At 39.9% G+C, this 27,851-nt stretch overlaps 1 protein-coding gene across 1 annotated transcript in view; it reads right to left on the bottom strand.

Moving 5' to 3' along the window:
- Positions 1-27,851, bottom strand: part of JAM2 (junctional adhesion molecule 2) — an 80,625-nt gene that overhangs the window by 12,433 nt on the left and 40,341 nt on the right. Inside the window, exons 2-6 of the mRNA XM_033232220.1 lie at positions 20,854-20,919; positions 14,289-14,396; positions 9,773-9,925; positions 7,324-7,526; positions 3,891-3,990 (exon numbers count right to left, since the gene is read on the bottom strand). Coding sequence (XP_033088111.1) covers positions 3,891-3,990; positions 7,324-7,526; positions 9,773-9,925; positions 14,289-14,396; positions 20,854-20,919 — 630 coding nt within the window. The remainder of the gene's footprint in view (positions 1-3,890; positions 3,991-7,323; positions 7,527-9,772; positions 9,926-14,288; positions 14,397-20,853; positions 20,920-27,851) is intronic.

Here is a 27,851-nt window from a genome sequence, read left to right as displayed (position 1 = left end):
GAAGCCTATTCAACTAACTCACTTCTAAGACATGGTTCAAAATTGATTAAACATATTAACAGAACTTAAGCTTTGGGAAAATACTAAATTTAAAAACTTCTCAGATTAAAAAATAAAATGTGTGCTATTCTTTTGCATTCATTTGGAGATGTGTAATAATTCACAGGATTAAAAGACCGAAAGCGATCTTTGAAGTTCAATGAGTTCAAGTATTCTACTGCCACTCCCTACCCCACATCTTACTTAAAATTCTTCTACATCATCATCTGTGTCAATTTCACAAATAATGAAAAACTCGGCATCAAAGAAAGCACGTGGTGCTGGGCATGTTGGCTCATGCCTGTAATCCTAGCTACTCAGGAGGCTGAGGTGGGAGGACTGCCTGAGGCTAGGAATTTGAGACCAGCCTAGGCAACAGAGCAAGAATCCATCTCTAAAAAATAAAAAACAAAAAAAATTAGCCGGATATGATGGTGCATTCCTGGAGCCCCAGATACTCAGGAGGCTGAGGCTGGAGGATCACTTGAGCCCAGGAGTTTGAGATTATAGTGAACTATGACTGCACTACTTCTCTCCAGTCTAGGTGACAGAGACTGTCTCAAAAAAAAGCACATGTCATTGTTATTCTGTAAAACTAAGTGTAAGAAATACCTTCCTTTTTGAATTATATGGGTGTGTATATATGTGTACATACAGCCATGTACATATATGCAACTAAACTGTCATCCTATTTATGAAAAATGAATTAAATTCTCTGAGGCTTTTCCTATGGCTGTTAAGGCATTCATCCTCTAATGTAATGCAACTGGATTTCTTGAACCCAAGTTTGGAAATAACTACTGTGATTCTTCCCAGATTGATTCTGTTGCCCAATAATACATTAATTATAATGTATTATTAATAATAATATAATTAATAAAAATTATTAATAATAATTACATTATTAACCTTCCAAGCTTAACCTTTCTGCAAATTGAGAATTTTATTAAAAATACTCTCAGCCGGGCGCGGTGGCTCAAGCCTGTAATCCCAGCACTTTGGGAGGCCGAGACAGGCGGATCACGAGGTCAGGAGATCGAGACCATCCTGGCTAACACGGTGAAACCCTGTCTCTACTAAAAAATACAAAAAAAAAAAAACTAGCCAGGCGAGGTGGCGGGCGCCTGTAGTCCCAGCTACTCGGGAGGCTGAGGCAGGAGAATGAACCCGGGAGGCGGAGCTTGCAGTGAGCTGAGATCTGGCCACTGCACTCCAGCCTGGGCGACAGAGCAAGACTCCGTCTCAAAAAAAAAAAACCTCTCATTCAAGTCATTAATAACATGATGAACATGGATTTGTTTAGGAAAGAACTATGTAACAGTCTAGTAGACACCTCCCATCATACAACACAATTGATTAACAGTCTTTGAGCATGGGATTCAACTGCGTGTGGATCCACCAAAACATTGTTTGGACCATATTTCTCCATCTTGTCCGTGAGGATTTTATGAGCCACACTCTTCTGCCATTTAGATACTTCCCATGTATTTATTAAAGGAGCAATTCTTCAAAGAGTTCCCATTTTAAAAAAACAAGTTTTAATTAGCATATGATTAAATAACCTAGAGAAAATATTAGGTAGCATTTTCTCAAAAATAAATATTTTAAAGCAATGTACACTTTGGAAATGATCTTTTTAGAGATACTGTTTAAGTGAATCTGCTTATTATAAAAACTTTAGGTCTCGAAATTCTTTCCTAATGCCAAGTGTGTTATTAATTTTCTTAAATACCTCCAAAATATTGATTTTTTTTTAAAAAAAGAAAACTTGATAACTCTTTTGAAAGGTTAAGTAATTTGACCAGAGTAGAAAACATTAATTATTGCTTGGTATAAACTCAGTTTGCTTGGGTATTGAGAGGTCAGTAAGATTTGGCTTTTTATTTACTTGGATTAAAAAGAGCAGATAGAGAAAAAATCTACAGTAATCATAATCTTAGGCAAAGTCAAATCAATAAGTGAAATTCCTGAGAACCAAAGTGTGCCTTCTATTTACGTTGTAGTAGTCAATAAATTTAACATCTATGAAGCATTCAAAGTAAGGGCTATTATCTGACAAAAAAAAAACTGTCTTGTAGTTTGTCAATGAATTTAACATCTATGAAGGAAGGAGTCACCCTAAAAGGAAATACTGACAAAAATTGTCTTGTCCTGTGAGTGCTAAGTCGTGGTATGAATTTTATGTTATTTTTCTTCAATGAAATGGGAGATAGAGGAGTAATAGATTAGGAGTAAGTTAACTTCTTACACCCTGTTCACCATTTTCTGTGATGTTGAGCAAGTCATACAGCCATATTATGCCTCACTGTAGAAAAAATGTAACATTAAATATGAAAATATTTTGTCATTTCTTTTTTTTTGGAAAAAAAGTCTCTATAAAAGGAAGGTACCATTTTCCTGACTGAAAGAAAAGGAACTAAACTGCTGAAAGGCTCAGTGTGAGTAGAGTCTGCTGGAGTTTTACAGTGAGTAGGTACAAAAAACAACCAACAAATCCTGCACGTTGAAAACATTTCTTTAGGAGAGTTAACATATTCTAATTTTGGTTACATGTGAAAATAGTTATAATTCACAAAGAAAACCAAAAAAATGAATTTATGAATGTGTATGTATTTCAAAAGATGTAAGTCCCAACCAAGGACACAAAACACCTCGGATCAATGGATGAGCATTAAACAAACTAATTTTAACCTCTAAGCAAACTTGTATTTAGAAAGAGTAGATATGTGAGAATCATGTCCAAATTAAAGTGGTCCTCGTGGAGAAACAAACATTTAAATTTTATTCATTACGCATTTATTGTGTGCTAAGAAAAAGTAACTAATACATCAAAACCATGACTTCCCGGATATGACTCCTTAAGAGAAGGCAAAGGTAGACGTTTAAATTAAACAGGACCATTTAAATGGAAGGAAAAATAAACAGAAATTGTGCTGGTAGTACAAGGTAATGGTAAAAACCATGAGGACAGGCCAGGCGCAGTGGCTCACACTTGTAATCCCAGCATTTTGGGAGGCTGAGGTGGGCGGATCACCTGTGGTCAGGAGTTTGAGACCAGCCTGACCAACATGGTGAAACCCTGTCTCTACTAAAAATACCAAAATTAGCTGGGTGCGGTGGGTGCGCCTGTAATCCCAGCTACTTGGGAGGCTGAAGCAGGAGAATTGCTTGAACCTGGGAGGCAGAGGTTGCAGTGAGCCGAGATCGCGACACTGCATTCCAGCCTGGGCAACAGACGGAGACTCTGTCTCAAAAAAACAAAAACCAAAAACAACAACAACAAAAGAAAAACCCATGAGGACATATGTGAATAAATGAAACTAAGAAAACAATGCCTTAATTTTTAAACATGTTGTGATGAATTTTTTAAATGATAATTTCAAAGCAGCATTGAAAGGGATACTTTCTGATTACTTAAATAACTGCTATGTTGACTGTCAATGTCAACACCTGAATTAATTTGGTGGATAATATCAATGATATGCATTCCTGAATTTAAAAAATATCAGAAATTCAAACTTCTGGACTTTCAACAATTTAGACTACAAGATACTCAGCTTTTAATCGAGAGAAAGATTACCCAGAAGAATGTATTTTAAAAACAATTATTTAAAAAACTAAAAACAGTGGTTAAATACAATACTAAGTATTTTTGGCTTATTTGGGAGATGGCTTAAAAACAGCATCTTTGCTTCTTTGCAACACATCATATCAAGTTAATTTTAATCATTCTCTCCTGTTTATCCTTCAAGTCACTCAGATATGTCCTGCTCCTTGCTCCTTCTACCCCAAATGCTGGAATTCACAGTCTAATTGAAAACCATTTGTTCCTCCCAATATTTCATGCTTACCTACTTGCATTCGTTTCCCAGGACACCTGCGATATCCAACAGAATTGCGAGCTTCACAGGAATATTCTCCAGTATCCAGTTTGGAAACAGTATTAAATTGCTACTTGTGGATGCAAAAATATGTATTTTTAAGCCATAGATCTACAAGTAGACTTTTTAAATAACCCTGTCCCTCAAGTTTTAGCTTTAAGTTTGTCTTTCTTTTAAAAATTTGAGACTTTCTATTTTTACTATGAATTTAAAAGTCTCCATGACTTCAAGGAGTTTAAGCTAGACTTTTGCTTAATTTGACAAAGAACAAAGATAAAATACATATGGGAAGTTCCTTTTTTTTTTTTTTTTAACCAGGAAAGCAGTACAGTTAGGAAGGCAGTGAGCATTTTTTAAAGTTCATAACACATGGTAGTATTAAGTAGTCTAGGTATTTCTAATTCCTAGGAAACATCATTTATAAATGAAGGGCAGGCCTCCCTGGTAAAAGGGTTAATGCACTTTCCTAAGTCACAAGCGAGTTCACTGCAGCAGCCAACAATAAATACTTAAAGAGCCAGTCACTACCAGGAAGTAGCTTAGGGCCTAGGAAAATCTTAATTGGTATGGGTTTATAGGATTGTCGATTCTATCAATTCTAGAATTTTTTAAAATTTGAAAAGAAAAGCCAGACCTTCCTCCTTCCCATCCCTGTCAAAGCAACCAAAAGCTAAGACCAAAAGCTAAGATGTAATATACTTCATTATTTTTATCAGTAGTTTTATCCCCTTGGAGGATATTTGGAAGGAATGAAGGCAGACAAAAAGAAGAAGAAGAGGAGAAAAGAAAGAAGAAGAGAGGGAGGGAGGGGGAGGAGAGAGGGAGAGAGGGAGAGAGGGAGGGAGGAGAGAGGAGGGGGAAGAGAGGGAGGGAGAGAGGGAGGGAGAAAGGAAGAGAGGGAGGGAGAAAGGAAGGAAGAGAGGGAGGGAGGGAGGGAGGAAGGAAGAGAGGGAGGGAGGGAGGAGAAAGGAAGGAGAGAGGAGGGAGGGAGGGAGGGAGGAGGAAAGGAAGGAAGAGAGGGAGGGAGGGAGGGAGGGAGAAAGAAGGAAGAGAGAGAGGGAGGGAGGAGGAGGGAGAAAGGAAGGAAGAGAGGGAGGGAGGGGGAGAAAGGAAGGAAGAGAGGGGGGGGGGAGGAGGGAGAAGAAAAGGAAGAAGGGAGGGGAGGGAGGGAGGGAGAAAGGAAGAGAGAGGGAGGGAGGGGAGGGAGAAGGAAGGAAGAGAGGGAGGGAGGGAGGGAGAAGGAGGAAGAGAGGGAGGGAGGGAGGGAGAAAGGAAGGAGAGAGAGGGAGGGAGGGAGGGAGAAAGGAAGGAAGAGAGGGAGGGAGGGAGGGAGAAAGGAAGGAAGAGAGGAAGAGAGGGAGGGAGGGAGGGAGGAAGGAAGAAGGAAGAGAGGGAGGGAGGAGAAAGGAAGGAAGAGAGGAGGGAGAGAGGGAGGGAGGGAGGGAGGAAGGAAGGAAGAGAGGGAGGGAGGGAGGAAGAAGAAGGAAGAGAGGGAGGGAGGGAGGGAGAAAGGAAGGAAGAGAGGGAGGGAGGGAGAAAGGAAGGAAGGAAAGAAGAAAGGGCTGGAGGGAGGGAAGAAAGGGAGTGTAATTCTGGTCACCTTGAAGGGTTATTGTCTTAGATCCTCCTAAATGGAGGGAGAGGAATTTTTCCTGTTTTTCTTTTTTTTCACTCTATGGAATCATCTCTCACTCTCCTCAAAGCCAGAATGCTTTTAGAATATTCACCATGAACTCAGGGCCAAGGTTACATATAAATAATATGTTAGACTAAAACCCCAAATGATCTTCCAGCATATTATAGCTGGTAATTAAAAGGAAGTCATTGGCTTCCATACACTGGAGCCTTTGTTGTTCATTTCTCACATAAGAACCCATCCTAGTTCAACCCAGGGGCATTCCTTTGACATCACACGCTATTTCAAGAGTTGAGATTAGCTGAGGAAAGTGAATCTATCCTTTCAGACTTGCCTTGGGGCTTTTACCAACTACCCTGAGAAAAAATGCATTTGAAAAGTAAATATAGCAAAGTGTGACAGCAGGTTTTTCTGCCCAGTTGCTCAGTGTAAAATCACTCAGACCTGCTGATTGTACCTGCTGACTGCTGAGAGGCCAGAGCGTGGCCGTGCTTAAGAAGTAGCTGATTTGCTTTAATGCGACCCCCAGAGCAAATGCCAGAGAAAAGGCAAGTAGGCAAGGCAAAAAAAACTTTATTTACAAGCCAATGTGAAGGAGGGAGCGAGGTTCACCGGTCTCCGGCGGTGGAGGCCGACGAAGTGGCTCCGGCGTTCTCGGGCGAGGTTCCTAGGTCCGCACAGGAGCAGGGGCCCAGGAAGTTCGCACTGGTGTTCTCGGACTAGGTTCCCGGGTCCCCCGTACGAGGAAGGGCCAAGGAAGTTCGCACCACGCAAGGCCCGCCGGGAGCGGCTTTTATGTCCTGGGCCCGGGAGTGGGCGGGCAGTGGGCGGGACATAGGCGGGTCGGGGGCGGGGCTGTAGGCATGGCTAGGCGGGTTCCGGTTTTTCTCTGTCGGAGGTCGGGTTGCGCCTGCGCAGTCGACCCGTGTCTTTCCTGGGCGCGGGAAAGTTGACGGTGAAGAACCTGGAACTGCGCCATCTTGCCTCGTTTGTCCAAACAGTAGCTGCATCCAATAGGCTTCATTATTCAGCCACTTTAGCAATTTGCTTTCTTGTTTATCAGAAGATATAGTTTGTAAATGTTATTGTGCACTTGTAGATGAAATGAATGAAGCATTATATCGTCCTTTCAAAATTCATTAAAATTGACTAGGCATGGTGCCTCCCAATGTGCTGGGATTACAGGCGTGAGCCACCACGCCTGGCCACGCATTTTTTAAAGTTTATAGCACATGGTAGTACTCAGTAGTCTAGGTATTTCTAATTCCTAGGAAACACTACCTATATAAATGAAGGTCTCCATGGTAAAAGGGTTCATGCACTTTCCTAAATCACAAGCGAGTTCACTGCAGCAGCAAATAATAAACATTTCCTTTAAAGAGCCAGAGTTACTAACAGGAAGTAGCTTAGGGTGTAGGAAAATCTTAATTTGTATCATTTATAGGATCATCAATTCTAGAATCTCTTTAAATTCTGAAAAGATAAACACACAGCCTTTGCTCCTTTGCTTCAGGAACCTTTGCCCCTTTGCTCTTTTACTGGTCCTTGGACACTCAGCTCCCTCAGTCTGTTTTCTCTTCCCATCTCCTGTAGTAGCTCTTTCCATCACTTCTTGGTACAAGTGCTGCCATCTTTCCTGCTGCCCCTGACTCTCTCCACTTAGCAAGCAATGGTATCACTGCTCTATTCAACATCATCTTAAGTTCTAATAATTTTTTTAATACAAATGCAAGACAGTTATCAAGTCAATTCTTGAAATGACCTTACCAGAGTTCCAGTTTTTGTGTTCATTGTGTATGAGCTGTTGGTGCTTTGGGAGCCAAGTCTGGGATTTTCTAGCAAACGGATGCCATCCTTAAACCATGTGTATTCAGGAGCTGGATTCCCTTCTTTGTCTTGACATCGTAGCTCTACCACAGTTCCACTCAGAGCAGAAGAGGGTACTTCACATGATGGAACTGCTGGAGCCACTGAACAATGGAAGTCAGATGATATTGGTTATTTATAAGCTAATCAAGGTTGTTTGTTTTCTTTAAAGCTGTTGACTTTGTCTCTATAATCAAGGGTTTTAATAGCCAGGTAAAGATGTGTGCTTACTGGACCCTGGGATAGAGACTGGTTACTTGTCCAACAAACCCATCTTCTTTCTTCATGGACACACAGTAGACCACGTTTCCCAGCACTCTTGTTGCCAGATGGGGTAATATACATGAGTTCTGGCTAATGGAATGTGGGAAAAAAGTGATATATCCCAGTTCCAGGTCTGACTAATTAAAAACCTCCCACATGTTTGTTCATATCCTCCACCCCCTCTTACTACCAAGTAGGTGTCAACAACAATGGTGACCTTGGAAAGTCACCATTGAAGATGTCAGACCTATATTAGGTTGCGTCTCTAATGGTTTCATGAAATAAAGTAATATAGCTCTTCCACCACTGTCCCAACTATTTAGGCTTTACTTAAGTGAGAAAGAAACTTACTATGTTAATCAACTCACTGAGAGTTAAAGGCTTATCTTTTATAATAATAAGCATTACTTTAGCTTATACAACAGTTATTCTTTATTAGATAAACAATCTCTACTGTTTTCCTCAATTGGTTTATTACCAATTATATTTAAAAGAAGCCTAAGAGAGAGAGAGAGAGTGTGTGTGCATGTGTGTGTGTGTAGATAAATATATATATATTTTTTGAGACAGAATCTCACCCTATAACAGCCTAGAGTAAAGCGGTGTGATCACGGTTTACTGTAGCCTCAACCTCCCGAGCTCAAGCAATTGATCCTTCCACCTCAACCTCCCAAGTAGCTGGAATATAGGCTCAAGCCACCATGACCAGCTAATTAAAAAAATTTTTTTTTGTATAGAAAGGGTCTCACTATGTTACCCAGGCTGGTCTTGAACTCCTAGGCTCAAGCAATCCTCCTGCTTTGGCCTCCCACAGTGCTGGGATTATAGGCATGAGCCACCATGCCCAGCCAAACCTGAGTATTCTTTTCAGGCCCAGTACTCAACTATAAATCTCATTCTGTCTAGAACTGGCCAAGTTAGAAAATACCTGGTCCAGCTATTAGGGTTATTCTGATCTTAGGGATTGAAAAGTAAACCAGACTTCATTAGGTGACCTATTTATTATTCAGGAAAACCCAGAACTAGCTGTATTCTAAGGTGGTCTCCCAAGATTACAATATTTTTACTCCAAAATTCTAAGGTGGTCTCCCAAGATTGCAGTCCTTGGTAAAAATACACTTTTTTTTTTTCCAGTTATTCAATCAAATACTAATCTAGATACTGTAGTAGAAAGATTTTGGAAATGTAACTGAGGTCCCAAAACCATTGTCCCTAAGATAGGATGATTTCATGAATGGGTTTGACCTAATCACATGAACCTTTAAAAGCAGAGAGTTTTCTCTGGCTGGTTGCAGAAGGAAAAGTCAGATATGCAAGGCACAAGAAGGCTAGGTGTGGTGGCTCATGCCTGTAATCACAGTATTTTGGGAGGCCAAGGCAAGAGGATCACTTGAGGCCTGGAGTTTGAGACCAGCCTGGGCAACACAGTGAGACTGTGTCTCTACAAAACACACACACACACACACACACAAAAGTGGTGTGTGCCTATGGTCTCAGCTGAGATGGGAGGCTGAGATAGGAGAATCGCTTAAGCCAAGGAGGTTGAGGCTGTAGTAAGCCGTGATCTGTAAAAATCATATTAATGTTAATGAAGATGAAGTAAAATTACTTATGTGACAAGGGCTAACACATATCAGGTACATAATCAATGTCAATTTCCTTTATTTACCAAATGACTTCTAATCCTACCTTCGGTCTATTTTTTTTGTGTATTATTGCTTCTCTACCATCTCATGTGATACTATTTTAAATGGTTGGAAAATTGTGTATATGCTGAAAAATACTGAAAAATAAACCCTCAGGAAAGATACTCCTATGTACATTGTAGGACCGCTAGGAATTGCCTCCATCTTTAACAAAGAGATACTTTGTGATAACGCGTTACTAAAATTTCAGCAGCCAGTGAGGGGATGGGGAGAAATGGCCAAGAGCTTGCCGGGAAGGTGATGCTTATGGTCTCTGTAACTCGACTGGTTGAGGCTCCCAGTTGATGCTGGCATGTTCATGGACCAGTGCTTGGTTGCCCCCAGGGCTGGGTGGTGGAGAAGAAGTGAGAGACGTAGTCACACATTTACATGCACATCACCTAATACTTCCAGAGTGACTGTGTCCTCTTCCAGGTTTTGACCTTGCTCAGATGGGGCACTAACTTCACAACGATATTTCCCCGCATCACTTCTTGTCACATTTTTGATCCGGATATTGAAATCTATCATCTCAGCTCGATTTTTAAAATCACCTTTTAGAAAAAGAAGACACTGATATTAGTAATAACCCAAGTAGCTTTCTGTGTAATACCTTCCTCTAGTCAGTTCATTCAGTAACCAAAGCATTTATTTCCCTATTAATCAACTCAAGTTTAAAGCCTAAAAATTGTATATGGATGCTGTTATTTAAATTTTTTATTTTGGAAAGGACAGTTTTTAAAATGTTCAAAAGGCCAGGCGTGGTGGCTCATGCCTGTAATCCCAGCACTTTGGGAGGCCGAGGCGGCTGGAGACAAGCCTGGCCAACATGGTGAAATCCCGTCTTTACTAAAAATACAAAAAATTAGCTGGGCATGGTGGCACATGCCTGTAATCCCTGCTACTTGGGAGGCTGAGGGAGGAGAATCGCTTGAACCCAGGAGGTGGAGGCTGCAGTGAGCCGAGGTTGTGCCACTGCACTCCAGCCTGGGCGACAGAGCGAGACACAGTCTCAAAAAAGAAAAGAAAAAAAAAGTTCAAAAAAGCATATATAGTTTTATATTCTCATATTTTATTTCATTTTGACATCTAATTTTAGTTTATTCTACTAGCTTAGTCAAAACAGAGATCAAACTTATTTGGCAGTGTTGTAATGCCTATGTTCAACCTTATCCTTCTCACCGAATCAAAATTTTGAAATCTTTATGTATAAGGTTAATAACTGTCAGTTAAGCAGTTCACCGAGCAATTAAATGCTTTTGTCCATACGCAGTCAGATTTAATTGCTGCTGTAAGATAGTCATAATTTCTCCAGTTTCAGTCTAACATATACCTTACAGTAAACACCTACGCAGGCGTGTACAGATTTTCTAATTATTTGGATGGCCCTAAACAAGCCATTTTAGGTCTTTGCCTTCACTCACATAAAACAGGGATAATAATATCTTTTTTAAAAAATTTACTTTCTAGGTAAGCAGACATAAGGCCATGTGAAAACGTTTTGCTAAAAGTTGCTAAACAAACGTGAGGCAAAATTTGTAAGGTATTATCATATTAATTATTTTCTAATATTTAACTGACCTTTTTCTAATTTAACAAATATAAAAATTGCATGTGTTCAGAACTACAAAATTCAGTAGTTATACAAGGTGAATTAAAATAGTAAAGCTGGTCATAATAACGTTCATTCATGCATGTTTTTATTTGATTATATGTGGCTCAAGCCTGTAATCCCAGCACTTTGGGAGGTCGAGACGGGCGGATCACAAGGTCAGGAGATCGAGACCATCCTGGCTAATACGGTGAAACCCTGTCTCTACTAAAGAATACAAAAAAATTAGCCGGGCGAGGTGGCGGGCGCCTGTAGTCCCACCTACTCGGGAGGCTGAGGCAGGAGAATGGTGGGAACTTGGGAGGCGGAGCTTGCAGTGAGCTGAGATCCGGCCACTGCACTCCAGCCTGGGCGACAGAGCCAGACTCCGTCTCAAAAAAAAAATAAAAAAGACATAATTATAAAAATAGGTAAAATGTAGTGAAAGCATTCCTGTTTATTCTAGCTTAGGTGGTCTTGCCCATGTCAGCGGATTGTCTTGCACTGGCCACTCCATCAGGTACTCAGACAGTCATATGGCCCATGGATTTTGTCAAACAGATTTGGCAATACAACTCTGACCTGTCCGTCAGTCCATATGCCAGATCAAGCATATTGTCAGTGATTGTGTCTAACCTCTCAATTATGTGCTTTTCAAAAATGAGATGACAGAACAAGCCAAGGCTCCCTCCTAGGCAACAAACCCATCAATATCTATGTTATTTTCAACCACAACATCCAGCAAAGAGTTATCAATGTTTCCTTTGTTTGTTAATGTTTCACTGTTGGTTTATAAAGTGAACTGTTATTTTATCTTCTGAGCTGCTCTGGGCCTTCACTGACATGTTTGATTTCTGGCTGACCCCAGTGCTCCCACCCCGTCTCCAAGTGCCCAGCTCCCTGGCAGGCTATCAGCTCCAGCGTGGGCCCTCTGAGGAACAGCTGCCAGCAGGCCTGGCCACGGAGGCCCTTCCATATTATGTATATAAATTTTATTTTTTGAGACAGAGTCTTGCTCTGTTGCCCAGGCTGGAGTGCAGTGGCATGATCTTGGCTCACTGCAAGCCATTCTCATGCCTCGGCCTCCCGGGCATCTGGGATTACAGATGTGCACCATCACGCTGGCTAATTTTTGTATTTTTAGTAGAGATGGGGTTTCACCATGTTGGCCAGGCTGGTCTCGAACTCCTGGCCTCAAGTGATCCGCATGCCTCGGCCTCCCAAAGTGCTGGGATTACAGACATGAGCCACTGTGCCCAGCCCCATGTTATATTTTAAAGAATTCAGTTCAAATGCTTGCCTCATTCCCTTTCTAGTTCCCTTGTAAAAATATGCATGTCTTCAGAAAACCAGGGAGTCTGGTTTAATTGGCTGGAACACTAACTCTATGTGTGGTGGCCCACGTAACACTGCAGCACAAGAAAAGGTGGTTAAAAACATTATTTTATTTTTTGGTAGTAACATATTCAGAATTAAGATAGTGTTTTACACCCGGTGTGGTGGCTTGTACCTGTAGTCCCAGCTGAGGTGGGAGCATCGCTTGAGGACAGAAGTTTGAGGCCAGCCTTGGCAACATGGCCAGATCTCATCTCTTTAAAAAAATGTAAAAATTAGGCAGGTGCAGTGGCTCAAATAAATAGTTTTGCATAATGTGCACATGCCAGAAATGGCAACTACAGAAAATTCAAGTGAAGACAGCTGTGCTGTTAACACCTTACAGCTAGTAGTCTTATCTTGACAGATGAGAACTCGAGGGGGTATTTTAAATTTTCTATAAACTTCAAACATTTTCACTTAATTCTTTAACATTAAAGAAATACATAGCATTTTAAAATAATAACATGTTTATTACACTTGTAAAATTGTATTTCCAGCTTTAGAACTATTTATAGTGGAAAGATTCAAGCAAACACAACATTAGAAAGTAGAGTGAATTGTACCTCAATGTATCATTGACCAGCTATAATAGTAATCAATGCATGGTTTATCTTGTTTCATCTATATTATTAATCACTGGTTTATTTTGAAGCAAATGGAAATTTGCTTCATCCATCATTATCAATGTCATAAATTATAAGTTCATCACATATTCAATGGCAAGAGTAGGTAGTAGAAAGAAATGTATAACAAAAGAAAGAAAAGAAAAGAAAGTACTTGATAATGGTTGTTGTCATAACCCACTCTTAAGTCTTAACTCCCTAAGCTTCTCAGTGGTGGCCTGCCTTTCAAGACGGACTTGAGGAAATAGGGTGACAGCATTGTGACTGAGAAGCAACCTTTCACTTCCAAACCACACAATTTTTTAATTCCTTTCTCTCAGGAGCCGGGCAAGTGGCTCACACCTGTGATTTCAGTATTTTTGGAGACCAAGGCAGGAGGATGGCTTGAGCCCAGGAGTTCAAGACCAGCCTGGGCAACATAGGGAGACCTCACCTCATCTCTAAAAAAAAAAAAAAAAAAAAAAAAAAAAAAAAATTAAATTAGATGAGCATACTGGTGTGCACCTGTAGTTCCAGCTTCTTGGGGACTGAGATGGGAGGATAACTTGAGCTCCAGAGGTGGAGACTGCAGTGAGCCATGATCATACCACTGTACTCTGGTCTGGCCAAGAGAACAAGACCTTGAAAAAAGAAAGGAAAGAAAGGAAAGAAAGGAAGAAAGGAAGAAAAAGAAGAAAGGAAAGAAAGGGAAGAAAGAGAAGAAAGAAAGAAAGAAAAAAGGGAGAGAGAGAGAAAGAAAGAGAGAGAGAAGAAAAGAAAGGAAGGGAAGAGAGAAAGAAAGAAGAAAGAAAGAAAGAAAGAAAGAAAGAAAGGGAAAGAAAGAAAGGGAAAGAAAGAAAGAAAGAAAAGAAACAAAAAAAGGAAGGAAGGAAAAGAAGAAAGGAAAGAAAGGAAAGGAAAGGAAGGAAGGAAGGAAAGAAAAGAAAGAAAAAGAAAGAAAGAAAGAAAAGAGAAAGAAAGAAAGAAAGAAAGAGAAAGAAAGAAGGAAGGAAGGAAAGGAAGGAAGGAAGGAAGGAAGGCAGGAAGGAAGGAAGGAAGGAAGGAAGAGAGTTTAATCTACGGAGTCAATAAGAGCAATTGCATTTTGCTTCCTTTATGCCTGAATTGAGAAAGAAGAGTCCAGGGATTCAGTGGGCTTCACCTCCCTCTGTTCTCTGTTTTTGTGGCTATTGTGTTTTATGTCTCAGACATGGTTGCTTTCATCTCACACTTACAAAAACACATTTTCAGTAATCAGTCATGTCCTGATCTCATTTGTCAATTAAAGGATCCTGGTTGTACTTGGCATTCTCTTGCTCACACCTCTTCAAGCCTCCAGCTTCTTACCTTGAAGAGTCTGTTGATAGTAGACAAAGGAGACACTCCGACCCAGTTTCTTCCACTCCAATCTGGAGGAAACAGTCTTCTTTGGGGTTTTACAGGCTAAAATAGCCTCTAGGAACAACAATAAAAATACTTGTTTTTCTAATTGTCTCCATGAATTTATATTTTACTTAACTGGGTAACAAAATTGTAAACATATTTAAATTACTCCTTTATATTTTTATTGATTCATTCATTCATAAATTACTTCAACGGGTCCTATGTTGGCTCAATGCAGAGATGAATTGGAAGCCTTCTAGCTCTTCCACATAATAACTGTGTGACACTATGCTTATTTCCCTGGTTATCAAGTTTGAGTTTTCATCTGTAAAATGGGCTAATATTTCACAAAGTTGTTGTGAGTCTTCAAATGCAATAAGATATGCAAAGCACACAGACTTGGACATAGTAAGGACTTAACAAATGGCATCTATGATTAATTACGTATCTTATTATTCTCAGTCTCAGTCTTGAAGGAGTCTACCATCTGGTAGAAGAGGAAACTAAGATAATGGCATTTTAGCTCAGTGTGGCTGAATACCAGCTATGCAAATGGTGATTCACGCTTAGTACCCAAGAAAGGCACTTAATCCAGCCCAGGACATGCTGGGAAACCAGAAAAGTTTCAGCAACGTGCTATATTCTCACTCAGATCCCTTCTTTGTCGACCTGCTCTACAAATACATTAATATATATCCAATATAGTCTCCTAATAAATCATTGATTTTTACCCCCAAACAACTGCCTATATAACCTTGCCTCGGTCCAGATAATTATTAAAATTTAAACCTTGGCATCAACTGTGACTACTTCAATGTAGCTAAGTGCTTTTATTACAAGAAATTTACTGCAATTGTGTCATTAAATAATTCTTGGAGCCTCCAAAGGAACCCCCTTCTTTTCACTGTCCAAACGAGATGTCTGAGAGAAAAAAAAAACCCAGTGCCAGTCTGGGAACAGCTTCAAGTTGCCAAATGGAAACCTCCAGTTATAAATAGTTTTAAAAGTATTTTTTAACCAGGCTCTCTAGAATGTCAACTCCATATTTCTGAAATACTTTTTTCCCACAAGGCATATGGTTTGACCTAAAAAAGCACAGTATCTTTGACCAGAAATTATTTTAAAATCCTTTTCATACCTCTGATTTTAATGTTAAGCAAATGAATGTTAAAAAAGAATGCAGAATATTTAGTTTCTAATTTTTTTCATTCCACACATATTGCTGGACATACAAAAATGGAATAAAAGGTAATGGAAAATAGAAAGTAAGGCAGAGAAAAGAAAGGCAAGGAAGAAAAGAACCAAAAATTGTTTTCAAGGATGTCTAAAGTTTTTAAAGCAGGTTTTATGTTACAAAGAGACATCATTTTACAGACATGTTTACAATTATGCTACAAAGACAAATGTGTGCTAAGGGACCTGTCTGAGGAAATACAGCTCTGTTCTGTTGATTAAGGGAATGGGTGGTGACCTTCCGGAGTCTTGAGTTGTAGATAGGTTTCCTTCCAGTATTTTGTGAGTTTCCAACAATTAAACACACACCCACACTCATTTTTAGCCTATTCCTCATGTCTTCTGTGTCTTAAGTCTTATTTTACACTTAAATAATTGCATTGTGTTACATATTTAGATACTCACGCCTGTGCGTGTGCTTGTGTGTGCACGCACACATACACACACCCCTCCTGGTGAATTCTTCCTAATTTCTGTCCTTATTGCGCTTTGGAAAAACCTCTATGGAACTTATACTAGAAAATATAGCAATAATTTTCCTAAGTCCAGTGACTTCACTCCAGCCTCTCTCTCGCTGGCCATGTAAAATGTGGAGAAATGGTTTATCCAATTCATCCAAAATATGTTGAGTACTTACTGTCTGCCATGCATTGTTCTTGAGCTGCATCAGTGAACAAAACAAAGATCTTTGCCCTTTGGAATCTTACAATCTAGCAGGGGAAGTCAGATAAACAAGAAACATAATAAAGTGAATTACCTAGTACGTTAGTAGATGATGAGGGTTATGAAGACAAAAGAGAGCAGAGCAGAGTACAGGAGGTTTGGAAGTGCTAGGGACAGGGCTATAATTTTTGAAAAACGGTAGCCAGAGTTCACCTCATTTAGAAGGTGACATTTGACCAAACGTTTAAAAGAGGAAGAGAATTCATTATATAGTTCTTTGAGAAAGAAGATCTCAAGCAAGGAAAGAGCCAGTGCTTAGGCCCTTGGGTACTAATGCTTGATTTTGAACTTCTAGCCTCCAGAACCATGAGAGAATACATTTCTATTGTTTTAAGTCACCTAGTTTGTAGTATTTTTTTTTTTTTTTTTTTGAGACGGAGTCTCGCTCTGCCGCCCAGGCTGGAGTGCAGTGGCGGATCTCGGCTCACTACAAGCTCTGCCTCCCGGGTTTACGCCATTCTCCTGCCTCAGCCTCCTGAGTAACTGGGACTACAGGCGCCTGCCACCTCGCCCGGCTAATTTTTTCTATTTTTTTAAGTAGAGGTGGGGTTTCACTGTGTTAGCCAGGATGGTCTCGATCTCCTGACCTCGTGATCCGCCCGTCTCGGCCTCCCAAAGTGCTGGGATTACAGGCTTGAGCCACCGCGCCCTGCCTGTAGTATTTTTTAATGGCAACCATAGGAAACAAATGCAGAAAATAAAAATACTGGAATCATGGGGTCAATATCTGAGGATAAGGAAGTAAATGAACTTACAACCTAACTCTCATGAACTCTCTTCTCTCTCTTCAGCCAAAATTCAGTACTTATGCCAGCATAATTTTGTGTATCAGGCTTTAGGGTTACTGCGCCATAACATGCAGGTTATAGCAGAGGCTGTGGAGTTAGACCTCTACCATATACTCCGTATGTGATATTGGGAGAATTATTTTTATATCCACGTTTGTAAAATGATAAAAAGAACAGTACTCATCTTACAAAGTTGTCACTAAGATTAAATGAGACACTATATTTACATGCGTGATGCACATGGTACTACTTTGCATATGGTATGTACTCTGTAAATGATCATTGTTTTCACCCCCTGAGGAATTTCTCTGAGTTACAGTTGCAAGCTTGCCTTTACATAGAAATATATACCTTATACCATCACAAATTTACCTATAAATCACTCCAATTTGAAATAAAATGTTATCTCTATAGGAGATAGCAAAAAAATAGATATAAATCATATTTTCTCAACCTAAGGCATATTAAAAACAGGAAAATGTGCCAAGCTTTTCTATTAAGGTGATTATTTCATTGCCAAAATATCTATTTCATTTGGATCAAGAAAAGAGAATTCTTTGTTTATAAAAAGCATTAGCAGCAACACGTGGCAAAACAATCACATTTCGGAATTACATAGAATCATTATGAATTTTAATTTTCCTGGATTCTGTACTGCTAATTATCTTTTGATTTCATTCTCAGGGCTCAAGTTAAAAATCATCAAAATCTTACATAACACAAAAAGAGAACTGATACTACCAAAATAGCTCTGACTTAGCAGAAATTACTTCTGTGAAGAAATGCTTGCTATTAAACTCTGATTTATAGCTTTCAGGTTTCGACTCCCTTTGCAGAAAGCTGCACATGTAATTTACAAGCCTGGCAGAGCTGCCCTGATTTCAGTCTCCTTCTGCTCTTGGCACTATCATGCGAAGTGATACAGCGCAGCAGCGCTGGAAAGAAGGAATTAATTCATAATTTCTTGACCTCAGAGAAACAAGACATAACAAATGAAAAAATTGGGTAAAAACACACATACACATATATACAAATCATAAAATGTTATAGACTTACAGCAAAATTAAGTTACTGCATTTAGTCCTAAGACTAAAATGTAGAAGACACAGAAATGTATTTATGCCTTACGAAGAGCCAAGCTGGAATGATGGGGACACATATACAATAGAATTAAAATGAAATTCTTAATTAAAAAGAGGTGAGATGAAAGAAAACACTTATTTTGGAGTAAGATTAACATTTGATTGCAATACGTTATGAAAGGATTTTCTATATTAAAAATAAAACATGCATTAAAAAGTAATGTACATGGGCACAGGGTTTTGTTTTGGAATGATGAAAATATTTTGGAACTAGGCAGAGGTGGTGGTTGCACAAAACTGAATCTATCAAATGCCACTGAATTGTTCACTTAAAAACTATGAATTTCAGGTTATGTAAAATTCACCTTGATACATTTTTAAAAAATAATGTAAGGTTAAATAATATAATTTTGGTGTCCTAACTCAGATATGATGGGAGAGGATATACATCCCCTGTACCCAGTTGGACCCAGTATTAAGAACTTCCGTGAAAGTGAGAAGTAGAACTGAACTTCACTTCCTTTGTCCCTCGGGGACATCCTGGTCCATCTTCACCTCCCTTACTCTGTGCTTACCCTTGTGGCTTTTCCAGCTTCTGTTCTGGCATCTCACCCAGCCCTGTTTATCCATCCTGGAGGTGCTCCATAGTCCCAAATTCCCCCAATCATTAATTTCCTTTTACCACCTCTCTCCATTTAAAACTAACTCATACCGGAGTGTTCTATAGCTTAAGCATATAAAATATTAGAACTTAAGAGAACCTAGTTAACCTAATAATTGTTGATGTAATTTATTAAGTTACTCATTTTTTTAATGATGAACTTTTTATTTATTTATTTATTTATTTTTGAGATGGAGTCTCAGTCTGTTGCCCAGGCCTGGATTGCAGTAGTGTAATCTTGGCTCACTGCAACCTCTGCCTCCCAGGCTCAAGCGATCTCCTGCCTCAACCTCCCAAGTAGCTGGGATTATAGGTGCCTGCTACCAGGCCTGGCTAATTTTTTTAGTAGAGACAGGGTTTCACCATGTTGGCCAGGCTGGTCTCGAACTCCTGACCTCAGGTAATACACCTGCCTCAGCCTCCCAAAGTGCTGGGATTACAGGCGCGAGCCACCATGCCTGGCCCTTTTTTTTTTTTTTTTGAGACAATCTCTCACTTTTTTGCCCAGGCTGGAGTGCACTGGCATGATCATGGCTCACTGCAGCCTCAAACTCCTGCACTCAAGTGATCCACCCACCTGCATCATCCTGCTGAGTAGCTGGGACAACAGGCGTGTACCATATGTCTGGCTAATTTGTTTTTTATAGAAACAGTGTCTTCATGTTTTCCAGGCTGATCTCAAACTCCTGACCTCAGGAGTTTGAGATTACAGGCATGAGCCACCACTCCCAGTCAGGACTGATTCCTACTACAGCATATTTTTACTTAACAAGCATATGTAATTTGTATTATGTGTTAGCACTATTGAAAGCACTATGTGAATATTAACTCATTTAATCTCCCCCACTCCAGACCTTTACTTTCATCTTTGTCTCTTTCCTTCAAACCTATCTTTCTCCAGCTCCAGGAACCTAAGACATATCTGATGATGAGAGGTCAGACATTTAGGACCCGTTTCTTAATGGCCTAAACAAGTAATAAATTTAAGAAATAGCAATTCTTCTGATTGCCCAATATTATTAATTATATAAAAGATAAAGGATCCTTTGGAAAAGTAGTAGGTGGTCAATATTTGAAATAAACATATAGGGCAGGTATGGTGGTTCATGCTTGTAATCCCAGTACTTTGGGAGGCCAAGGTGGGCAGACTGCTTGAGTCCAGGAGTACAAGACCAGCTTGGGCAACATGGTGAAACCCTGTTTCTACAAAACAATACAAAAAATTAACCAGATATGGCGGCCTGCGCCTGTAATCCCAGCTACTTGGGTGGGTGAGGTGGGAGTGGGAGGATCACTTAACCCTGGAGGTGGAGGTTGCTGTGAGCCGAGATCATGCCACACGGCACTCCAGCACGGGTGACAGACGGAGATCCTGTCTCAAACAAAATAAAGCAAAACACAACAACAACAACAACAAAAACTTATTAAAAAGCCCATATATAGGTTACTAGTTTCTTTTGACAATTTTTTAAATGTGGCAAACTAAACATAAAATTCACCACCTTGACCATTTTTAACTGTATAGTTCAGCAGTATTAAGTATATTGTTGCGCATATAACAATCTCCAGAACTATTTTATCTTGCAAAACAGAAACTTTATCCTCTTGAATTAACTCCTCCTTATAAACATTTTAAAGAAGCTGAAATAGATAAAATGGTGCCCCAAAGTAAGCTATATTAATATCATCTTAAATACACACAGAGGGGTTTGAAGTGTTCATTTCTATTTCTCATATCTAGCTGGCTAGAAACTTTCCAAGCTCTCCATCTCCCAGTTTCACAAATTAGATTTGCTTTGTTGCGGATAATGTAATAGGAGACCTGCTTTGTACATCCAGTCTTTTATTGAATGTCCAAAATTTCCACTGAGGAGGTGGAGAAAATGTTCTTGAGGTGGAGTCAGCATGAAGCAGCATTTCAGGCAGAGGAATTAGTAGAAGGTAAGGCAGAGAATCCCAACAAATAGAAAATCACATCACATGAGTCACTCTCATGAGTTATTTCAACAATGCAGCCTGTGAAAATCAGTAAGATACTGTACCTTGGTACTCTACTGCTGTGACCACTTGCTGGTCTTTTGGGGCAGAAAACCCATAGGCCTTATGATCTGAAAGATTAAAACAGATAGGATAATTAAAAATAAATGAAAATTCACTTTCAAATGTCTGAATGGAATGCAATATTCAAGAAAACTGTCCCAAAGTTTGGTGACAGTTTTGCCCAATTCATAACACATAGTTTTAAAGTATCAAAATAGGAAAAAGCAAACAAAACTATACATATTTATTTTCTAGATTGTAGTTTTGGCCTTTAAGTATTTCCCAAAGTATAACCCTTGTATCTATTTGGACCCCACCACAGACAACACACTCTTGCCAGCCCAATCATTGAAAAATATCTTACATCCTTAATTCAGCTTATTATGCAGTCTAGTGTCACACGGTATTGCCTCACAAATAACAGCTAATTCTTCTTAGTGCTTATTTAAAAGTATAAATAGCTTTATGTATTTATCCCTGACAATACCTATGTCATATAGAAATGAGTCATTTTACATACTTTTGATTAAATTTGTATATATATATTATAATATATATAAGTTGTATATAAAATTATGACGAAAAATTCAAGCAGAACATCTTAATTTTTTCCCCCAAAACATTTCAATGATTTTTGAGAACTGGTCTATAGACTAAAGTAACTACTATGGTGGCTACTGCTACTGTGATCTAATAGTTACATGATGCTGCTGTTGCTTATTACCACTCCCTTAAACTAACACAGAAATTTTCATTTAAAAAGGCACCTTTGATACAGATAGGAGACAGAAAAGTACTGGGTAGGAGAGGGCAGTTCCTTGACAAAGGCCCTACCCTCAGGCCTGGAGACCCGTGACCCTAAAAGGGGACAGGCATTCCTGTTTTCATGCCCCAAAAGTTGCCTTTTGTCCCACCATGCCGCCTATCCTGTACCTATATAAATCCCAAACCCCAGGTTCTAGAAGCAGATGAGCAGGCAAGGAGATGAGGAGACAAGCAGACAAATGGCGGAACAACGGGGCAGAGAAAGATAGAAGAGGAGAGACATCTGAACACTGAGAGGGGTTCGACTGGGGGTGGTAGGAGAAGTGTTCAGCCTCTGGATGGCCAAACTCCAGGAAAAGATCATCTTCCCAATCCATCCCTTCTTCCAGCTCCTCATCCATCCTGCTGAAAGCTACCTCCACCACTCAACAAAACCCTGCATTCATCCTTTAACCCCTTGTGTGACCCGATTTTTCTGGGATACTGGGCAAGAGCTCAGGATACAGAAAGCTGTCACACTGGCCCTCTGCCCATGTGAAAAGGCAGAGGTCCGTTGAGCTGGTTAACACTCAGGCCATCTGTGGATGGCAAGGCTAAAAGGGCACATTGTAACACACACCCACTTGGGCTCCTGCACCTGTCCGTCTGCATGCTGCCCCTCCCCTCAGGGATTCAAGCAGCAGCCACCGAAAAGGTGAGCCACACCCCTGTCACACGTCCTGTGAGGGGGATCAGGGAACTCTCCTATTTCACCTTCACATATTTGCTTTTATGCTGTAAAATTCAATATTCAAAATAACCTAGTGGGGTAGGCATTATTAGTACTAAAGAAGAAAGTATCAGAAAGTATCAATAAAACTTTCTAATTCCTTCTTTGATCTAAATCACTTTCTTTACGGATGTCATTCTATACTCCAGTGTAATGACCACGTTTAAAAATAATTTAAATCTATTTTCCTATAAGTATGTATCTCTAAAATATAAATGCTACAAGCGCAAGACCGTTGCCTGTTATATTCTCTGAAATTAACCCAAACACTCAGAACAGTGCCTGGCATAAAGCAAGACACAATAAATGTTTGTTGAATAAATGAGCTCATTCCTTATTGTATACTAATAAAAAAGTCCAGTAAATGAGGTCGGATCAAACTGACACTGAGGAAGAGTTCCTGAAGGCAAGCAATTCTTTGGGGTAAGTGTTGTAAGTATACAATATTGGATTGGTATTAAGTGTTTCAAAGTCAGAATAATGCAAAGCATTATTGTTGGTTGATCTGGTTTGACTGTGTCCCCACTCAAATCTTATCTTGAACTGGAGTTCCCATAATCCCCATGTGTTGTGGGAGGAACCTGGTGGGAGGTAATTGAACCATGCTGTTCTCGTGATAGTGAGTGAGTTCTCATGAGACCTGATGGTTTTATAAGGGGCTTTTTCCCTGCCTTCACTCTGCACTTCTCCTTGCTGCCGCCATATGAAAAAAGATGTATTTGCTTCCCCTTTTGCCATGATTGTAAGTTTCCTGAGGCCTCCCCAGCCATGCTGAACTGTGAAAAAGGCTGTATTTGCTTCCCCTTCTGCCATGATTATAAGTTTCCTGAGGCCTCCCCAGCCATACTGAACTGTGAGTCAATTAAACCTCTTTCCTTTATAAATTACCTACTCTCAGGTATGTCTTTATTAGCAGAATGAGAACAGACTAATACACTGGTCATCTCAAGTAAACAATTTAGGCAAAACAATCCAACTGCTCTCCTTCATTATTCACCCAAAAATTATACGTGATACAAGGTAAGACTGAATTAAGCCTATCATGAAAAGCTAAAGAAGATTATTTATTGACTACATATTTCTATAATTTATTTGAAATGCTATTTCTCCACTCATGCTACCATCCGTCCTCTGTCTTCCTGTGGTCTACTGACCCTGTTTTCATTAAGACGACAATGACCTATCTGTTGGCATATCTAATGGACACTTTTCAGTCTATATCTTACCTGACCTCTCTATGACATGTGACTCTGTTGACTCCTTTGTATTCTGTAACTTGATTCTCTCCTAGTCTTTGTCCTTCTGTTCTGATCCTGGTACTTCATTCTGTCTGCTTTGTGAGTTCTTCTTCCTCCTTGTTCTGCCCATCTATCCATCCATCGTCCATCCATCCATCCATCCATCCATCCATCCATCCATCCATCCAGAAACTGCTTTTCTGACTAAACTACCTCCTTTTTATAGAGTATTTTATACTCTGACTGACCCAACTAGCATTTATTTGCTAAAAAGTTGTAACTCCACATCTCCAGCTCCAATCTCTCTCGAAATTAAATCTGTGAGCCTGGCTTTCTGCTGGATATCTGTATTTCCATTTCCCGCAGTTACCACAAACTCATGGGCAAAACTCATCAGCTTGCCCCCGAACTTTGTCCTATTTCTGCAAATCTCATCCCTGTGTAAAGCATCACATTCCATGTGGCCACTCACACCAGAAACTTAGGTACTGCCCATTGATGCATCCATCTTCTCATCCCTTCATTCATCAGCTTCCATCTATAGACTAAGAATTGTGAGTCATCCATGAAAATGTTTTGAAGTATTTTTCCTTCCCTGTCTTTCCCATCTCCCACCTTTATGCCACAAAGTGCTCAGGGAAGGGATATGGACAGCCAAACTTGAGAGAGAAAAATAGGGTATTTCCTGCCTTTCCACATCAAAAGTCCCAGCCATTAGAGTAATGGAAAACATTCAGAATTTAAGCAAACATTTAAGAGAAACCACCATGAGCAAATTACACCTGCTTTCCGGACTTGGAGTACAGAGAAGGAAGTAACTTAGAGGACAAAGACCTTGATGGACTCTTGAGAAAGGATAATAATAGCTAAAATTTATTAAGCACTTGGTGCTTCACAAGTATTAACTCATTTGACTCTTACAATTCTCTGTGGCAGGGTATCATTTTTGCTCACGTTTTTGAGGGTGGGAAAACTGAGGCACAGAGAGAGTAAGAAACTTGGCCACGGTTATATAAGAAGTAAGTGGTGGAGTTTGGATTTGGAGTCAGTCAGTACCTAAAGCCCATATAGTTAATTACTGTGGTATACTAGGCCCACACCGTGCCCCAAGATGAACACGAGCAAGGATTGCAGATTAACAAAGATGCCAGGAAGAAAGGTTCATTAGTCCAATGAAGACAGGAGAGTTTGAGAAATTGGTGGTTAGAATGAAGGCAAAAGACTGGCTCTGGAGCACAACAGGAAGGTGGAAGCTACGAGGCTGAACTAGGAAAGTAGGACACCAGGGTAATCCCACAGGGGAGGTCTAGGTAAGGGTTTCTTAATCTTGACACTATTGATGTCTGGCACCCAATCATTCTTTGTTGCAGGGGGCTGTCCTGTGCACTGTAGGATGTTTTGCAGTATCCCTGGCTTCTACCCACTAGATGCCGGTATCACCATGCCCCAAGTGATGACAACTAAAAATGTCCCTAAACATTAGCAAATGTCCCCTGAGACATGGGGGTAAAGAACTCACTCCTGGTTGAGAACCATTGCTCTAGATTTCCAGTTAGACCAGTTTGAACAACCAGGAACAGGAATAAACCAATAGACTATAAAGAATGCCAAAGAATCATGAATTCTAAGATTCTGAAATGTTCCTATAAAATCAGAATTGTATAACTATGAAAGATAATTGATTATACTCCTGGAAAGGAGAAAGAAATCTTTCATATGACGTGACATCTCTTCTTTGATTTATTCATCTCTATATACCAACATGTAAATTAGTCTTCCATTGTGCTAGATTTTATCACTCCTATGCTATTCTGGAGATTTTTCTTTTTTCCTTAAAAGCCGGGACAGCAAATCTAATTGTGAAGTTAAAATTTGTAAAACTACTTTGAGAGGCCAAGGAAGGAGGATCACTTGAGGCCAGGAGTTTAAGACCAACCTGTGCAATATAGTAATGTCCCCCATCTCTACAAAACATTTTAAAAAGTTATCTGGGTATGGTAGCACCTGCCCGTAGTCCCAGCTACTTGGGAGGCTGAGGCAGGAGGATCACGTGAGCGCAGGAATTTGAAGCTGCAATGGGCTATGACCACACCACTGCACTCCAGCCTGGGCAACACAGTGACTCACAAAAATTTTTTTTTAATTTGCAAAAGTCTATGGGACACAAATTACTTGATTTCTAGTATAACAGGAAAACCAGTGATATGCATGTTCGATACCTCTAAATGGCTAACATATTTAACAGGGAAACTGGCAAACATGGTGTCTATGTGAAGAGTACAGGACTGAACTGATTTCTATTGACAGCTATAAATATGTCCATAGAAAATAGTGACCCATGTGGCTCAATCCTCGAGAGGTGTCAGGTCCCCTAAGGAGTAATTTCAAAAGGACTCTTCTGCTTGTATATTTCAAGAACCAAGAACCATGAAAGGGGTCCATGCCATCGTTTAAAATATCCTTTTCCATACACTTTGATCACATAGCAGCTGTTCTTTCTTTTCTCTTCCCCCATATCCCTTTCTTCTCCTGCATTCCTTTCTTTCCTAGTTTTTCTTCTGCTTCTCACATGTTATTTTATAGACTCCAAAGATAGAGTCTGAATCTTCAGAGAGCAGAGGAAGGAATGAGACAGGAGACCAAGCCAGAATCCTCTTCAGTGAGCTGGAGCAAGGACAGGACCTTAAATGTTCTTGTTGCTTTACTCCTTCTTTTATTTATTTTTTTATTTTTGAGACTGAGTCTCACTCTATTGCCCAGGCTGGAGTGCAGTGGTGCAGTCTCGGCTCACTGCAACCTCCACCTCCTGGGTTCAAGTGATTCTCATGCCTCAGCCTCCTGAGTAGCTGGGATTACAGGCGCATATCACCACACCCAGCTACTTTTTGTATTTTTAGTAGAGATGGGGTTTCACCACGTTAGCCAGTCTGGTCTCGAACTCCTGACCTCAAGTGATTCACCCGCCTCGGCCTCCCAAAGTGCTGGGATTACAGGCATGAGCCACCGCGCCTGGCCTACTGCTACTTTTAATGACAAAATCTCTGAACATTTTTGCCAGTGATTCCAATGCCAAACCATTATTCTGTGAAACTTTCAAAGTATACTTTGAAGAAGTCTCTTTGTCCTTTTAGCAATGTGTGAATTAATGCCCTCAGAGAAACTCTACTTATGACTGACAATTCTTGGGATTTTTGAAGTATTTTGGTACACTTTTTAGACAAAACAATGAAAACTCAAATTCCCTGGAAACCAGTTGAGGAAAACCTCGGGGCAAAATAGGAAAAGATAATCTTTGCTCCCTCCGTATCATCATGCCTTTGAACTTTTCAAACACCACACTGCCTACTGAGAATGTTTATTTTCTTCAGTAGGTTCCGGCCTTCCTTCATTTCAGGCAAACTTTAGTACAATCTGAGATTAGAAGATTTAGGAACTGGGTTTCAGGAATCATTGAGAAATAAAATCATTTTCTCTTTCTCAATTCCAGTTTCCTACTTGTTAAAATTTCCTTTAAGAAACATTTCTTAAATTGTCAAAAATTACTATAAAAGTTCTGTGAAAAATAACAGCTGTTAGCTTCAGGAATTTTGTTAATTCTCTTGTACATTTTTCATGTGTATAATAATATTTGAACAGAAAAATAATGCACCACAGATGTTAAAAAAGAGGATTAGTTGAACTGGCAAAAGTATGTAGGCAAAAAATTATAAAGGGCATTAGCTTTAATAAATTAATTATCAGTAGTATTTCTTAGTAGCTGAATATTTATTTCCATATATTTTTTCTTTTTGTGTGTATAAATTTAAGGGGAAAAAGTACAGTTTTTGTTACCTGGGTATATTGTGTAGTGGTGAAGCCTGGGCTTTTAGTGCAGCCGTCATCCAAATATACATTGTACCTATTTTTGTGTGTGTGTGTGTGTTTTTTTTTTTGTTTTTTTTTTTTTTGAGATGGAGTCTCGGTCTGTCACCCAGGCTGGAGTGCAGTGGCGCAATCTCCGCTCACTGCAAGCTCTGCCTCCCGGGTTCATGCCGTTCTCCTGCCTCAGCCTCCTGAGTAGCTGGGACTACAGGCGCCCACCACCACACCTGGCTAATTTTTTGTATTTTTAGTAGAGATAGGATTTCACCGTGTTAGTCAGGATGGTCGAAATCTCCTGGCCTCGTGATCCGCCCGCCTCGGCTTCCCAAAGTGCTGGGATTACAAGCATGAGCCACCGCGCCCGGCC

This window comes from Trachypithecus francoisi, unplaced genomic scaffold (assembly GCF_009764315.1).
Source record: "Trachypithecus francoisi isolate TF-2019V2 unplaced genomic scaffold, Tfra_2.0 Lachesis_group14, whole genome shotgun sequence".
NCBI lineage: Eukaryota > Metazoa > Chordata > Mammalia > Primates > Cercopithecidae > Trachypithecus > Trachypithecus francoisi.
This window is presented reverse-complemented; position numbering and strand designations above follow the sequence as displayed.